We start from the raw sequence: 16734 nt of genomic DNA on the forward strand, positions 1-16734 counted from the left end.
TCAACACCCAGCTACATTGTAAAAATGTTGTACATATCATTTTAGATTTTTCCTTTATACAGATTTTTTTGAAATAGGGAATTTATTGTTTTGTAACCTGCTTTTTAATCAAAATTTTGATTAATATATTTCTTGTACTGTAAATCCTTCTGTAACATCATTTTAATGGGTATATACCTTAGTTTGTTTACTTGATTCTCAACTGGACTGGCTGCTGGGATGTTTCTAGGTTTTTCACCACTAGAAACCACACTGTAATGGACGTCCTCAATTAGAAACCTTGGAGGCCACTCTTAGACTCATGATTCACAGAGTGATCTCACTGAACTTCGATGTCCATTGGATGATCCTTCCCCTTCTAAGGGGTGGTGCTGCCCAGATAACCAGGCCCAGGTATTTGGAAGGAAAGGCATGATCACCCAAGTCGGTGCTTGAGAGATGCTTACACTTCTCTTCACCGCCCCCCACCCCAGGTCCAGGTCTCGTGCAGACCATCACCTGGAGCCTCCCGGTGGGCTGCCAAGCCCAGGGCCACCCCTCTTCTCACTGCAGCTCCCACCCTTCTTGCTACGGGGCTGTCCCTTGAGGGTATAGACGGGCACCCTCTGTACATCCTGGATTTCGTCGTTAGGTTCTTTCTCTTCCTCCTCTCCTTTGTCCCATTAGGACCTTCCAGGTCCTGGCCCAGAGAGGAAAGGCTGAGCTGCAGCTAAGAAACACCTTCAAGTTTAGTTGTGCTCTTTCTTACCTGGACGGAGCAATGTCAAAATCGGAAGCCAAGGTTGTTCCATAAAGTCTGGGTTGCGGGCAGGAACTGCCGCAGGAGAAGAGTCCGTAGAGGAGAGACAAGGAGGGTTTCTCGGTTGTGTGTGAGTCTGGGGAGGCTGAAGTATTAACCTACAGAGAATAAAGGAATTAACTCGGGGTGCCTGGGTGGCTCAGTCAGTTAAGCCTCAGACTTCGGCTCAGGTCATGATCTCACAGTTCGTGAGTTTGAGTCCTGCATTGGGTTCTGCGCTGACAGCTCAGAGCCTGGAGCCTGCTTCGGATTCTGTGTGTGTGTGTGTGTGTGTGTGTGTGTGTGTGTGTCTGCCCTTCCCCCACTCACACTGTCTCTCTCTCTCTCTTGAAAATAAATAAACATTAAAAAAACTTAAAAAAAAAAAAAGAATTAACTCAGTAGGTGGATTCTCAAGATGGTTCTCGAGAGCACATTCGGCCCAACCCAGTCTTCTCCCCTTATAATGAAGACATGGTTGGTGGACGGTTCCACCAGTGAAAGCAGAGCGAGCTTTCCCCGTGAAGCTTCTTCTCTCCTTTGTTCCCTCCGGGGCCTGTGGGCGGCACTGCTGTGGTCCCGGCTGCCTCGTCTCTCCGGAAGGCGTGGAAGGGGTCAGAGGACCCGTGCCTAGGGCAGGTCTTGCACACGCCCCCCAGCCCGAGCCCCTATCACAGACCCCTCCTCCCCCAGCTTGCGTGGGTTTGTCAGAGCAGGAATGGACATGCTGGTTGTCACCTGCAGGCTGGCCATTAGGAGGTGTGGCCTTCCTGACCTTGTCCAGTCTGGGCAAAGCCCACGGATGCCTCGGGGCACCAGGAGTCCTACAACAGGGGCCACTGCATCCCACACCTCTCCTGGAGGCTCCTCACTCAGTTTTGGTTTTCTCCCTTCTCGTTCCAGCTCCTTCTGCTCCAGTGATAAACCCACAGGCCCCCAACTCGGCCACGGGCTCCTCTGTCCGCGTGTGCTGGAGTCTGTACTCTGACGACACGGTGGAGAGCTATCTGCTGTCCTACCGGCCGGTGCAGGACGGCTCGCCTGGGAAGGACCAAGCAGGTGAGACTCTGCCAAGATCACACGCACGCTCTGGAACGGCTAAGGGCCCTCAGAGGCCAGGCAGCAGTTCCCATTGCTTTCCCAGTAATCGGCAGGGCAGAGGTGGGATGAATCTACATATTCAGCTCCTTGGAGCTGTCGTGATCTGGGAACTACCTGGAACATGGGATGCAGGCAAGTGAGCACGGCAGAGAGGCAAGATGGGGCCTCACTGGGGAGGGCCACAAAGCCAGGCTAAAGTGCCTGGAGTGTAGATATAGCCCTCAGGCCAGAGTTGTCCATGGGATGAGTCCCTGGCGGCACTGTGTGCAGGAAGGGTGGGGACGCCCCTCCTTGAGGAGGCCTGGCTGAGCTGTCTGGATACTCGTGGGCTGGGCACGTGAGGGCAGGCTGGGCCTTCTCAGAGCAACCTCGTGTCGGGAGAAATTGGAGGGTCAACCTGCAGACCGCCGTGAGGGGTGATGGGGCCTCTGCAGCCTGAAAGGGCTACAGCCGATCAGACCCACATGCTCAAGTCGAGCAAGCTCCTGGGAATGTCCGCGAGCCTCCAGCGTGGGCAGCTCTGGGCCCGTCCCCTTCCCAGAGAAATGGAGCTGGCTGGTGTGGGGCCAGGGCTGGGGTCAGCTGCCTCCCCCCTCCCCACATGATAGATAAGCCATTCACCTGTTGGGAAGAGAGGGCCTTGGGGATTTCCACTTCATGCAGAAGGAGACTGAGACCCAGAGAGAAACGAGCTGTCCATGGGGACACAGTGGGTGATGGATGGCAGAGCAGGACAGGAGGCAGGTCTGTGTGCTCCCTGCACGGAGCCCACTGCTGCACCAGCCTGGGCAGGGGGTGGGTCTGTGTGCTGAAGGTAAGGGCAGATTTTCTGTGCAGGGACCGAGAAGGAAGGGAAACGCTTGAGAAGAGTCAGAGTAAGTTTAAGTGATGCTGAGGGAGGTTGTAACAAGGTGAGCGGATGATGAGGGTTATCTGAACAAAGACTAAAGGGGGCACCACGGGGAAGGAGGAAGATTGTAAAAGGGAGGTCAAGGGGGTGCCCGGGTGGCTCAGTCGGTTGAGTGTCCGACTCCTGATTTCGGCTCAGGTCATGATCCCAGGGTTGTGGGATCGAGACCTGTGTCAGACTCTGCACTGAGCATGGAGCCTGCCTGGGATTCTGTCTCTCCCTCTACCCCCGTTCCCTGCTTGTGTGCTCTCTTGCTCTCTCTCTCTCAAAATTAAAAAAAAAAATTATGAAAATAAAAAAATAAGTAAAAGGTTGGTCAGGGTCCAAGAAGCCAGGTCTGATTAACCACAGTCCATGTCATGAATCAGCCCTGTTGGCACTCTCTGCAGACACACAGAAGAAGCCATTGCGTTTGGGCTGTGTCATGACGCTCTATGAAGATTTTTTTTAATGTTTATTTATTTATTTTGAGAGACAGAATATGAGCAGGGGAGGGGCAGAGGGAGAGAAAGAGAGAGAGATTCTGAAGCAGGTTCCAAATTGTTAGTACAGAGCCCGACCTGGGGCTTGAACTCACGAACTGTGAGATCATGACTGGAGCCAAAATCAAGAGTTGGACTAACCACCTGAGCCACCCAGGTGCCCCTCTATGAAGATCTTTTAAATGGACCCCTTTGTGGGGGCGCCTGGGTGGCGCAGTCGGTTAAGCGTCCGACTTCAGCCAGGTCACGATCTCGCGGTCCGTGAGTTCGAGCCCCGCGTCGGGCTCTGGGCTGATGGCTCGGAGCCTGGAGCCTGTTTCCCATTCTGTGTCTCCCTCTCTCTCCGCCCCTCCCCCGTTCATGCTCTGTCTCTCTCTGTCCCAAAAATAAATAAAAAAAAACGTTGAAAAAAAAAAAATTAAAAAAAAAAAATCTTTAAATGGACCCCTTTGTGATAAAGGAACTGATATCAGAGGGTGGGTTAGTGAGTTATCACTGCCTTTCAAGAGTCTGAGGAGGTTTTCAAGAGTCTGAGGAGGTTTAGAGGTGTATCAGGTGTTGCTGGGTAACAACACCCTATCCTGCCCTACTCAGCACACATATACGTGACTTATTGGCTTAAAATGACAAACATTTATTATTTCTTATAATTCTGTGAGTTGTCTGGACATTCTTCTGGTCTGGGCCAGCTTGGCTACATAGAGCTGGATGGTGTGGGATGGTCTCACTTACAGATGTGGGGATACGGCAGGGAAGGCTGGGGCCTCTGTCTACTGGGTCTCATTGTCCAGGACCCTGGCTCGGGCTTGCTCACATGAAAGTGGAGGGTGTTCCCAGCAGCAAGAAGACAAGCCCCTGTGCACTAGCATTTCCCAGGCCTCTGCTGGCATCATGTTTGCTGCTGTCTCATTGGCTGAAGCAAGTCACATGGCTCAGCCCATCAATGACGGGGAAAAATGAACGTCTTGAAGGAGTAGTAAGTCATACTGCAGAGGACGTATACAGGGATGGGAGGAATTTCTGGCCAGTGTTGCGATCTACTACAGGGAGACTCGACACAACTAACTCAGAGCGACTTGGCCTATTTTTAGGGTTGAATTCTTGTCTTTTTGTTTGTTTTTCAGAGTTTACGATGACTGTCAAAGAAACGTATTGCTCAGTGAGAAATCTTGTGCCAAACACCCAGTATGAATTTTGGGTCACAGCTCAGAACGGGGCCGGCCGCAGCCCCGCCAGTGAGCGTGCAATGTACATGACAGGTAACGGGGGCCACAGGAGTCACGGCTTTCGAGGTGTGGCAGGACACTTGATTTCATGTGGAAGGGCAGGAGTAGCTGTCCGTGTTTCTCTGTTAGTACACCAAACCAGTGTTCCTAGGATGGAAGGGACATTTGCTCAGAGTTGGTCTCAAAATGCCCAAAATTACTGCTCACGATCGTAGCGTCATTTAACCTTTCAGCTGCCTTCTGCTCCAGGAACGTCTGAAAGGCGTTCCCGGCGTCTTAGTCCGTGTGGGCGGCCATGACAGAACACCATAGACCGAGTGGCTTATACGTGACAGAAATTTAATTCTCACCATTCTGGAAGCTGAAAGGGGCCTCCTTTTAAGCTGCCAGCATATTCAGCGCCTGATGTGAAGCCTTCCGGGCCCGTAGACATCTGGCTCGGTTTCGGCTCTGTCCTCACACAACAGAAAGAGGCCCAGGGCTCTCTGGGTTCTCTTTGACGAGAGACGCCCTCCTCTTCATCTCCCAAAGACCCCACCTTCAGCCACTTTGGGGAACAGGCTTCAACACATGAATTCTGGGGGGGAGGGATGCAAATACTCAGTCTCTTGCACCTGGTTTCCTTTTCACGGCATCGAATGTCTTCTGTGGGCAGACAGTGGTCGTGCTCGGTTGGCCGTGCTCTGGGCAAACTGGCTGGATAGGAGCAGAATGGTCATTCCTTCCCCCCTTTGTCCCACACCTAGCCCCCTCCCCTCCCGTTATAAAAAGCAAAGAGATACGGAGCTGCGAAGAGGCTGCACTGATTTGCTGGGAGTCTGGGAACCTGAATCCCGTGGACTCGTACACGGTGGAGCTGACCCAGGCGGAAAGTCCTGAAGCCTCGGGAGTAACTGAGTAAGTCATAGTCATGGGGCGGTGGGGGCGGTGGGGGGGGGCATGACACCTGACACAGTGACACAGCTCAGGAAATGCACGGGGTCTGGAGAGAAGGTCAGCGTTTGGAACCTTAATTTCGGGTGCTTGGTTTTCATGAGAAGTTTCTTGAACACTGTCACTGAAGGCGCGTGAGGCGTGAGTAAATGGTTTAAACCTCAGGTTTGCTTTTCTAGTCCAGCGAAGGTTTACTGCTCATTCATTCAACAAGTGTTGTGGGCCTGGACCTGGGCCCCGGGCTCTGGGAGACTAGGCAGGCAAATTCCCTTCCCTACGGAGCTGACCGTCGAGCAGGGGCAAATAGAAAACAGGAAGACAAACAAATACATAAAATGCAAGGTGCTCTGAAGGAGAAAGAAATGTAAGAAGGAGGCTGGGGTGGAAGTAGGGACCTCCGTGGCTGGAGTGAACTTTTCAAATGAGACCCGGATGGATAGGAAGGACTGAGCTCTGAGGACAGTGGGTCAGCGGCGTGGCCCCGGGGCGGGAATGAGGCAAGACGCAGGCAGTCCGGGAGCAGCCCCCACGTCCAGGGGCTGCCCAGAGGCGGAGCACAGAGGGCGCCCGCCTGGTTCTGGAGAAATGGAGGAGGCGGGCTTGGCGTCACCTGTCAGGGAGGACAGATTCCTCTGTGCTCAGGGCTGGGCTTGGAGCCTGGCCGTGTATCCCACGCACCCTCTGTTCCAGGTAGAATCCACGTGTCCACGGCCACATCAGGGCCGACCTTGGTTATTTACTCCCCACGACACTCAGGAGTGGGGCAGGGGAGTCCAGTGGTTCTGGCCACCTGATGATCCAGATTGCCTTTGTGCTTCGTGCTGATACTTCAGGAGCGCCTGACACCTGGGACCATAATGATGGGGGTCACCGGGAGGCTGGTCAGTGACGTGGGGTAGCACCTGCTCTCCAGATCTAATCATCTTGAAGAGGAGAAGATTGCTTCCCAGACCGTACCCCTCTCCTGCTTCTCTAGCTCATGCCACACCGGCTTCCCCTCCCTGTCTGGCTGCAGCCACACCGGTCGGGTTTAGTTCCTCCTGCTTCCCGTGTTCCTTCCTGCCCCGGGCTGCTTCTGTGTAGGAGACTCCTGTCCCTGCTCCATCCGGTTACTTGCAAGTCATTCTTGAGAGCTCAGCTCCAAACTCACGTCCCCGGCATCATCCACCCTGCAGTACGCCGTGACCACGTCGCGGTTACCACCTTGCATTTCCTCCACTGCTGGCCTGCGGGGTGCCTCTCTACCCATCTGGACCATGAGGTCTATGAGGGCAGAGACTACATTCAGTTCTCCCCAGAGCCCCCCTCTCCAGTGTCTGGAACCTAAGGGGCTTGGTTAATATTCACTGGACGGATGCGTGAAAAGCGCCCCTCTGGCCTGGAGCGGCAGCCTTCGGGGTCACCTGGACACCCGGGCTCGTGTAATGGGGGTGTTGCATCCGTAAACGGGCGTCACCCCAAAAGCTTCTCCTTTCCCTGGACTGAAAGGGGTTTAGCAGTTGCAGGAACAGGCAGTGGCAATTACAGGCTTGTACTCGTGTGCGGTAGAATTTCAATAAATTAGGTTCCCAGTGGGCTTCTGTGCTGCCCTTCCAGCTCTTCTAGAGATGTCTGTTCATAAACACAGGCCGAGGTACCTGCTGCGGGCTCAGCGCTGGGCTGAGGCAGGCGGTACTCAGCCGCTGCCCTCGGAGAGGTTCTCAACTGTCAGACAGCTGGGGGCAGAGCGGGAGACAGACGCCGAGCATGGTGCCGGGTGCCGGGGACACCAGGGTGGGGAGCCCCGAGGCCGGAGGGCCACGGACACGAGGAGTAACGAGGGAACGAGGAAAGTGGACCTGAGGGAGGAAACCCACCGGCCGTGCCGCTGTGGGCGAGAGGCTGGAGGTGCGAGGGTGAGTTTAACATCCCAGCTCTGGAAGGGAGGCCCGGTGCCGGGGCCTGGCTGCCCGGCCCCACCCCTCGTGACTGTGGCTCCGTTTCTTTGCCCAGGTCGGTCGTGGGCATCCCGACCCGCGAGGCCTTGGTGCAGCTGCAGCCCAGGCAGCACTATACCATCTACGTGCGAGCCCTCAGCGTGGGGGGCCCCAGTGCAAGGAGCGACCCCGTGACCGTCTACACCACAGGTATGTGCCCGGGCCACACGCTCCCTGGGACCTCAGGGAGCCACTCTGCGGCAGACCAGCACTGCATGACTTCTCTGGAAAATGGGCCAAGTCAGGCCGGGGAGGGGCTCAGGGGAGATCAGGGCCCTGTGGTCCCATTTTACAGACAGGGGGACTGAAGGCCCAAGCCAGATAGCAGTCTGGTGGCAGAGTGAGAATCAGAACTTAGGGTTTTTCTCCACTCCCTCAGGCAGACCAGAGGCTTGTCGCCCTGGACCTGGGTGGCCCAGACGCCTCGTGGCTCACACAGGCTGCACGCCACCCTTGGGATGATGTCTTTATGAAATTCCCAGGAGGGGTTGTTGGCTTTGCTCATCCCCCGTTTCTGCTATCAGCCCAAGCGTCTCCCACCCACAGGCCCAGTTCGGACCCGGCTGCTCAGCCTCTTCCTAGGCCCTGTCTGGCCCTGGCGGGCGCCCGCATCCCTAGGTCCAGCCCCTTTCCCTTCTCCCTTGCCGTCATCCGTACAACGGTCACACATCCTGTCCAGACCCTGCATGAGCAGAGACATCACCGGAAGCTTTGCATGCACCCACTTTCCTGGCACTGCTTCGCTGTGGGTGTGCGCTTTGTCACAGCACACCGGGGGCCGGTGACCCCTCCCCCACCTCACAGCCAGTCCAGCTCAGGCCGGCTGACGGGTGGAGGGCAGGTAGGACACAGAGGCAGGGAGTCTGAGCCCAGGCTCTGGGGACGACGTATTCTTAAGTGGGGTCGTTTACTGAGGGACACTGTGTCACTTTGTCCTCGTTTCCAATGCCAGGAGCAGAGGTGTGTGATTAATTCCCACTGTGTTCCGTCCACACAGATGGGAAAGACTCGTTGGGTGGCCGCCACAGGTCCCAGAGGGTGGGGGCTAGTGCTGGGATTAGGACTCAGGTTTTTCTTTCATACTGAGCCAGGGCCTGCCTTTAGTTGGCTGGCACTCCTCATTTTCTGTGCTCACCTGGTGTTTTGAAATGTTAAATTCTGGCAGTTTCAGTCAAAAAAAAAAAAACAAACAAACAAAAAACCCAAAAAAACAAAAAACAAAAAACCAGAGCCAAAGGTACAGCCAGCTCTTGATTATTCAGTCAGTCAATTAGTTTGTTCATATAATTTTTTGAAGAGTGTATTTATGAAGGGGCACCTGGGTGGCTCAGTTGGTGGCGTGTGTCTGACTCTTGGTTTCGGCTCAGGTCGTGATCCCAGGGTTGTGGGATGGAGTCCCGCGTCTGGCTGTGCACGGAGCACGGAACCTGCTTGGGTCTCTCTCTCTCTCTCTCCCCCTCTGCCACTCTCCCCGCTTGCATGCTCGTTCTCTCTCCCTCCAAAATAAATCAAATGGAAGAAAAGAGTGTATACATAAAAAACTTAAATGAACACACAAATCAGCAAAAATCATTGTATTTTCAAAAACGATCCTCGGTGGGAACCGGCGAGGGCCCACGTGTTGCATCAGTTAGGTGGTGGGAACCTGCCTGCCCCCTTGCCAGTCAGCGCAGGCAGCGAACGAAATTTCCGGCAGCATCAAACTGTGACAAGGATTGTGAACAGCTTGATGGCGAAGCTTGAACCCAGGTGTGAGACAAGAGAAGTGACAGAATAGGAACTCGAGAAAAAAGCACTTGGCTAGGACACAGTAGTGAGAATGAGTTATTATGTTCTTAATTAATGGATTTTTTTACTAAATAATTTTTTTTTTTTTTTTTTTACTAAATAAGTTTGTATTCAATCTATTCCGTACCACTGTTGGATGAGATTTGTTTTAACCATGATTTGGGGATGGCTGTAACATCCTTCCCTCTCCCCCGCCCCACTGCCCTCATTGAAATGTTGAATTCCACTTCCCTTTGTCAGATTGGTCCTTAAGAATCTCAATAACTATTTCTCTTGGCAGGTGGGTTAGAAATTCTTGTCCGTGTGCAGGCACTTATAGCCTCCCAGCTAAGAGCAAAGCCTGTGGAATCAGAGAGTTTTGGGGGTTCAAATGTTAGTTCTGTCATTGCCAGTTGATTTTTTTTAAGTTCGTTTATTTATTTTTTTTTAATTTTTTTTTTTAACATTTATTTATTTTTGAGACAGAGAGAGACAGAGCATGAACAGGGGAGGGGCAGAGAGAGAGGAAGACACAGAATCGGAAACAGGCTCCAGGCTCTGAGCTGTCAGCACAGAGCCCGATGCGGGGCTCTAACTCACAGACGGTGAGATCATGACCTGAGCTGAAGTCGGACGCTTAACCGACTGAGCCACCCAGGTGCCCCACATTTATTTATTTTGAGAGAGAGAGAGAGTAGGAGGGGCAGAGGGAGGGAGTCACAGTATCCCATACAGGCTCTTTGCCATCAGCACAGAGCCCGATGCAGGGCTCGAACTCATGAACCGTGAGTTCATTACCTGAGCCGAGATCAGGACTGCACCACCCAGGTGCCTTGCCAGGTGATTTTTTTTTTAACCACCTGGTGCGTCAGTTTTCTCCTCTCCAGATGGAAATAAGAACGCGTTTCTGAGGGTAATTGTGAGGCTTGAACGAGGGAAGACTTGCAAACCGCTAGCTGGGGGTGAGGGACAGTGGCTCCCAGTGCATGCTCGCTGCCACCATCATTAGTGGCAGGAGGGGTAGGACTTTGCGAGGCCCCGGGCTTCCAGCTGGCGCCGGGGTGGAGAAGGCAGGGGGACTGGCGGGGCTCCTCGTGTGTTCTGCCCGCACAGGCAGCTTCTTCCACCTGAACCAGCACACCTGCCATCCCGGGCTGACCATTTCTGAAGATGGGTTTACGGTCGTGCGGAGCGAAAGGAAAACCCCAGCAAAGGAGCCGCTCCCTGGCAACACCCGGTTTACCAGGTACTTGGGTGGCCGCTCGCTAGAACATTCCGTGGACCCCCTCTAAGACACGTTGTTGCTCAGATAAAAAGTGGGTTATGACAGACGCTGCCTTGAAGAGGTCCCAGAAATGGATGAGAGGCTGGGGGGGTGGGGGGGTGGGGAGAGGAGGCGGTGGGGGCGGAGGGGAGGCTGGGGAGCTCGAGTCGGGGGAAGAGGCTGGCTGGTGTGGATGGAAGATACCTGTTGTGGCTTCTGAAGTCGGGTCGGGAGAACGGAAACAAGGCTGTAGGTCTCCCAGTGCTTGGCCCGGTGCTCCTCTCCTACACGGTGAAGCCCTGTTTAAAAACCCCTGATGAAAACCGGTGGGGTTAGCCTGTGGGGAGTCGGTGGGGGGTGGTGCTAGTGCATGACCTGAGGGAGGGGTGGCCCCCGCAAAGGCGTGTGCGCTGTCCGTCTAGAAATGTAGCTATTTCCAGACCTTGGTGCTCAATCCACATTGAAACGATTCATTTGTGCCTCACTTCTTTCCAAAGACTTAAAGACTTAAAATAAGGCGCAGATATACACTGCTGAAATAGAAAAGTCAAAGCAATGGGAGAAAAACAACACAGATAGGTTAACTCCAAGAGCGCATTCCATTTCCGGGATTACAGGTGGCTCTCAGATTCCTGGTCTGGTCAGGACAAGAAGAGTTCTCGGTCGGTTGGTTTTAGAGTCAGAAGGATCTTCTAAGGAGAAAAAGGGGCTCTCCAACGGGGCTGCAAGGGCCATGGATAGAAACTTCATCCAGGGGCGCCTGGGGGGCTCAGTCTGTTAAACATCTGACTTCAACTCGGGTCACGATCTCACGGTTCATGGGTTTGAGCCCCGCATCGGGCTCTGTGCTGACAGCTCAGAGCCTGGAGCCTGCTTCGGATTCTGTGTCCCTCTCTCTCTCTGCCCCTCCCTTGCTCGAACTCGCTCGCTCTCTCTCAAAAATAAGCATTAAAAAAAAAAAAAAGCTGAAAGAAAGGAAGAGAAGAAAGAGACTGCATCAGCCTCCCTGCCGGGGTCCGAGACTATCCCAGAGCTGGCTCTTCCTCTGATGTTGGCTCCCTGCTGGCCTTTTTACAGTGTGTGTGTGTGTGTGTGTGTGTGTGTGTGTGTGTAGCACCTACTATATGTAAGTGTTAGCATGCGGTAGCCCAAGTGCGCAGGGTACAGTGGGAAGCAACTTGATCCTTTCCCACCTCTGCCCATTCTACCCAGGGTTGCAGGGCATGGAGAGGGACATGGAGAGATAAAGGCCTTACCTGTGTTAAAAAAAAAAAATTCAACTGAATAGATTTTAAAGATCTTACAGCTTTATTCCAGGAGTTATGAAACGGGCATCATCCAGTCTAACAGGTAGACGGGAGCTCTCAGGAGCTGTACAAGATGAAAGACGCTTATGGGCCAAGTTACAGTAGGCAAAGAAGCGGGTGGTTGTGGCGAGGTTCCTTTCCTGCGGGGGACAGCAGGGTCTGCGAGGCACATCACCTCACTGGTGCTCGTCAGGCGATTCCTGATTGGTTTAAGATCCCATTTCTGGGAGAGTCGAACTGTAACGGAGGTGTCTCGGTTTGGAGACGTGGGGCTTAGCATGACGGGCTCCGTTTGGGGGCCTGTTGTCCTGTTTTTAGCCTGGGGGTACCTGACTGGTACCAGTGTGATGTGGGAAGCTGACTCTCTCTCCCCGGCAGTTCCCAGGTGAGCCCCTCACAACCCGTCCACCTCCGCACCCAGTGCTATGGTTCTCGTTCTTTCTGCCGAGCCCTCCTGGGCCCTCACAGGCAGCCCTCTTGGACAGGATCCCCCCACAAACAACGCAGAGGCAGCTTTCCTGCAGTGGGTTCCGTTCACACCTGGTCCTCTGAAGGCACACACCTCTGACCAGGCCACTGCTACCTCACCGTGCGTGTGAATGCTCTCTGGGCAGACACAGCCTCGAGCGTCTTCAGCCTCGGCCGCTTGGTGTTGCACTAAAAGTTACAAAACGAGTTTTTGGTCACCAAGTCCTGCAGAGGTGGTCCAGCACGTCACCTGGAAATATGGGAGAACTCACCACCTGTTGTTCTGTTCTTGGCTCTTTGGGGTCCAGCCAAGTTAGACAGTCCCATTGCAATATCCTGTCACCAGTATATCCATTGTCCTGTGAGGACCATGCTGTGCCCTGGAGGTAAAGGGAGGAAGATAGTGTCCCTGCCCACCTGACTCAGACCAGGCAAGTGGGGGAGATGCATGTTTCAAAAACACACCTGTGAAAGATTCGGTAGAAGGATGGCCAAGGCATCGTAGGAGCCCCCAGGAAGAAGGCTTCCTGGGGAAGCAAGGGCTTGGAGGATAAAAGGGAGTTCTCCAGGCCGACCAGGCAGATTAAGTGCCTCATACGTGTACAAACGGCGGAAGCCAGGGAGACCACGTGTTTGGAGAACTGCTATCGGTTAGCGTGTCTGTGGTGTAGGGTCCATAATGGCAAGAAGGGGAAGACGAGGCAGGAAAGATGGAAAAGTTCTAGGGCAAAACAAGTTTGGATCTTATCTTTGGAGGGGTGGGAATTTTTGGAGGATTCAAGTAGGGGAGGTGACCCGATCAGATTTACATTTCAGAAGGATCACACTGGAGGGTCAAGTGTGAGCTGGGGAGGAGGGGGAGAGGCAGGTGGGGAGCCAGGAGACCAGAGAGGAGGCTGTGGACGCCTTGAGTAAATCAGCAACACACAAAACTAACAAGGAGAGAGGCCAACTGGTTAAGGGGCGAGCAGGGGAGGGATGGGTCAGGGACTGTAATTTATGGCGTGTTTACCAAGTGCTAGACATCTTCCAAGTGTTTGACATGGATTAGCTCATTGAATCATTACAACAGCCTGTGACATCCATATCACTACCAGTCCAATTTGACAGATGAGACCATTGAGGCACAGAGAAGTAAAGTAATTTGCCCAAAGGCACACTGCTGTTAAGGGCTGAAGTCAGATTTAAGCTAGAAGCTGAGCGTGTAACCACTACATTATCCTTGGGTTACTGTTTTCTGCCTTGGGTTACTGGGTAGATCATGAGTCTATTAACCAAAATGGAGAAAACACGGGGAGTAAGTACTCCTTCCCACCACAGGCAAAACACTAAGTTTGGTTGGCGGTGGGAAGGGTAGGAATGTGGTAAGTTCTGTTCGGGACATTCTGAATGAGGAACAGCAGGTGGGTGGAGATGTGGGTCCGGAGCTGAGAGTAGAGACGGCTTCATTTTACAAAAGAGGAGCTCTTTTCTGTGCAGTCTCCTTCCCAGAGCTTTGCTTGGCCTCCAGAACTTGGGGTTTGAGAGTAGAGATCTCGTGTTAATAACAGCTAAACAAATCTGCCCAGGGGTTTGGCGGGGGGTGGGCACTCAGTTTGGCTAATGCAGAAGTTTCCTGCAGGAGGCAGACTGTTCGTTTTGGAGATACTGATGTGGTCTGGTTTCCCACGAGAACCTTCCTCTGAAGAATGCTGTATTGTTGTAAAACAAAACATAACTGTGACCTTTGTGAGTGTATTTGTTTCCAGTGGCTTCTTGGAGGTCGATTTTGATCATTGGTGAGGGATTTGCTATTTGCTGTTCTCAGGTTTGCTTCTGAGATCCAGATCCTCGTCTTCTGCCTGTAGCCACCCCGCAGATATGCGTCACCTCAAAGCCCCCCATGCTAGTGCAGCATCAGCAGTGCTGGCCGGTTCCTGAACTTCAAGTACATGGTTCCCTTGACTGTGCTGAGTTCTGTGAAGTTTCAGTCCCTTTTGTTTGTTTTAATATTTATTTTTGAAAGAGAGAGAGACAGAGCATGAGCAGGGGAGGGGGAGAGAGAGGGTGGGGGGAGACACAGATCCGAAGCAGGCTCCAGGCTCCGAGCTGTCAGCACAGAGCCCGACGTGGGGCTCGAACCCACGAACAGCGAGATCATGACCTGAGCCGAAGTCAGATGCTTCACCCACTGAGTCACCCAGGCACCCGGAGTCCCTTTCTTTTTTTATGAGCAAGTGAACCAAATCTTTATTTTTGTTACCAAAAAAAAAAAAAAAAAAAAGAGCCCAATCATTTACAAATGCCAATAGAGCCTTTTCTGACTCGCTCCCATTACCGGCAGGGTAAGAACCCTCCCACAAATTTCGGCATCTGTCAGGTGAGCCGAGGGCGAGCCGCTTCTCAAAGGAGGTGTTCAGAACACCGTTGGGCCGACCCCCACGGCTGTCCCCCCCCCCCCCCCCCCCCCCCCACCGCACGGCCAGGCTCGGGTCGCCCCCGGTGACGCACGCTTCCACTTTCTGAACCCAGGTGTGTTGCCGTCATGGGGAATCTCATTCCAACCCGAGGGCGCCATTACTGGGAGGTGGAGGTGGACGAGAGGTCCCACTACACGGTGGGTGTGGCCTTTGAAGATGTCCCTAAACAAGAGGACCTGGGAGCAAACTGCCTGTCTTGGTGCATGAGGCACAGACTTGCATCATCACGGTAAAGTAGAATCTGGATGCCTGATACTAAAATTGACCTTGAAAGAAGAGAGCACGAGGTTTCACTAGCAATAATTAAGGCCTAGAGTAGGTTTCATAAAATATTCTAAGATACCTCAGGGCTCTTTTCCAGCCCTTTCCCCTAAAGTCCAAATGAGACGAGAAAAGAGCAGCTTTGGGTACTTTTCTTTCAGACAGAAATAGCTACAGTTCACGGAGAGCTTATTCCGTGCCAAGCGCTGCTCCCATGTCCTGTCCTGTTTACTTCTCACAATTATATCACCCCATTTTATTTATTTATTTTTATTTTTATTTTTTTTCTTTTTTTTAAATTTTTTTCAACGTTTTTTATTTATTTTTGGGACAGAGAGAGACAGAGCATGAACGGGGGAGGGGCAGAGAGAGAGGGAGACACAGAATCGGAAACAGGCTCCAGGCTCCGAGCCATCAGCCCAGAGCCTGACGCGGGGCTCGAACTCACGGACCGCGAGATCGTGACCTGGCTGAAGTCGGACGCTTAACCGACCGCGCCACCCAGGCGCCCCAATATCACCCCATTTTAAAAGTCAGCTATGCCTCACGGCAGTCGGATAATCCGTCCAACGTGGATTTTTGGAGCTTGGAATCCAATCCAGGCAGTCTGGCTCCAAAGACAGCATTCTTAAGCACTAAGTGATTGGCTTTTCATTCATGCTCAACTTGTGTTATTAAATGGTTACAGTTTGATCTGAAGCCCCAATTCCATCTTTGCAAGTAGGCAGTGGCTTAATAGTCATGGCTCATTCTGTTTTGCTTCTGCTGCCAAGCACTCTGTCCTCTACGCGTGGATTAGTTCTAGAAAGCTGGGAAAACCTGATGAGGTGCAGTCCCGTGGACACATTCAGACTTGGGAAGCCACTGTTACAACCTCCCTTCACCTCAAAAACTACCAAAGTTCGCTCCGTTTCCCCAGCACCTCTTGTACCACGGGGCCTCTGACCCTTGTTGGCTTGCTGTATCTTATGCATGTTTGATCCTGCGTTCTCTGCTGGTGAACCTCCATCGTGGTTAATTAAACACTACCGGTCATGCCCGCGCATACGTGGGAAGACCCCCCCCCCCCCCCGTAAGGTACTTGGACTAGAATGGACTCTACTAATCCTCAGACCCAGTCTGAGAAACACAGGAAATCGTAGGCATTGAGCCAAATAGTTCATTTGGAGATTCTGCCCGAAGTGTAATGAGGCTAAAAATCAAAGTATCCTCTCCTAGAGAGGTAAGAACGAAGGGCAGAGGAGAACGGGGAGGACAAAGGAAGAGTAGGAGTCTGTGTACGGTGGGAGGGTTGAGAGGTCAGAAGACAGAAGAGGATGGAAACATGAGACAGCGTGAAAAAGGATGGGCAAAAAGCCAGGCACTAGGCCTGGCCGCTTCTGTGGCCCCACCTTGGAAAGACAGAGGACAGACAGGATACGGAAGGCATCCTAGCTGACTTGCAGTTTTTGCTTTCGTCTGGTGCTGTAGTGGGAAGAAGGTGGAGGGCAGGGCCTTCCTGGCTCCTGGCTTCTGGCGGCTGCTTAGCTAAGGAACGGAGCCGAGGGGAAGATGAGGCGAGCGGGGCCGGAGCCAGGCTGGCGCGCTCTGACACCGAGACCGAATTCCAAGTGCTCCTCCCAGGAGTGTGGCCCAGCTTGCTGGCACCATGTTCTGCAGACGTCTGTAGGTAGCAGGGGTAGGAAGTGCCCGTGGCTGCTTTGGGTTCCAGCCATTTTTTCAAAGCACCCAGGCTACAGAGCACGGGGAGAGGGTGCTGGGCTAGGCTGCAGGGGCGGTGACGGCCCCGGCTGGCCCTGCTG

The 16734-nt window shown here is 53.1% G+C and overlaps 1 protein-coding gene across 2 annotated transcripts in view; it reads left to right on the forward strand.

Annotated features, from left to right (window-relative positions):
• Positions 1–16734, forward strand: part of FSD2 (fibronectin type III and SPRY domain containing 2) — a 40462-nt gene that overhangs the window by 22412 nt on the left and 1316 nt on the right. The window contains exons 7-12 of one of the 2 annotated variants that reach the window (XM_058736447.1): positions 1682–1837; positions 4396–4530; positions 5244–5394; positions 7423–7556; positions 10287–10419; positions 14724–14900. In XM_058736447.1, the coding sequence (XP_058592430.1) occupies positions 1682–1837; positions 4396–4530; positions 5244–5394; positions 7423–7556; positions 10287–10419; positions 14724–14900 (886 nt within the window). The remainder of the gene's footprint in view (positions 1–1681; positions 1838–4395; positions 4531–5243; positions 5395–7422; positions 7557–10286; positions 10420–14723; positions 14901–16734) is intronic. The other variant, XM_058736448.1, reaches the window with a different exon arrangement.

Source organism: Neofelis nebulosa, chromosome 7, assembly GCF_028018385.1.
Source record: "Neofelis nebulosa isolate mNeoNeb1 chromosome 7, mNeoNeb1.pri, whole genome shotgun sequence".
NCBI lineage: Eukaryota > Metazoa > Chordata > Mammalia > Carnivora > Felidae > Neofelis > Neofelis nebulosa.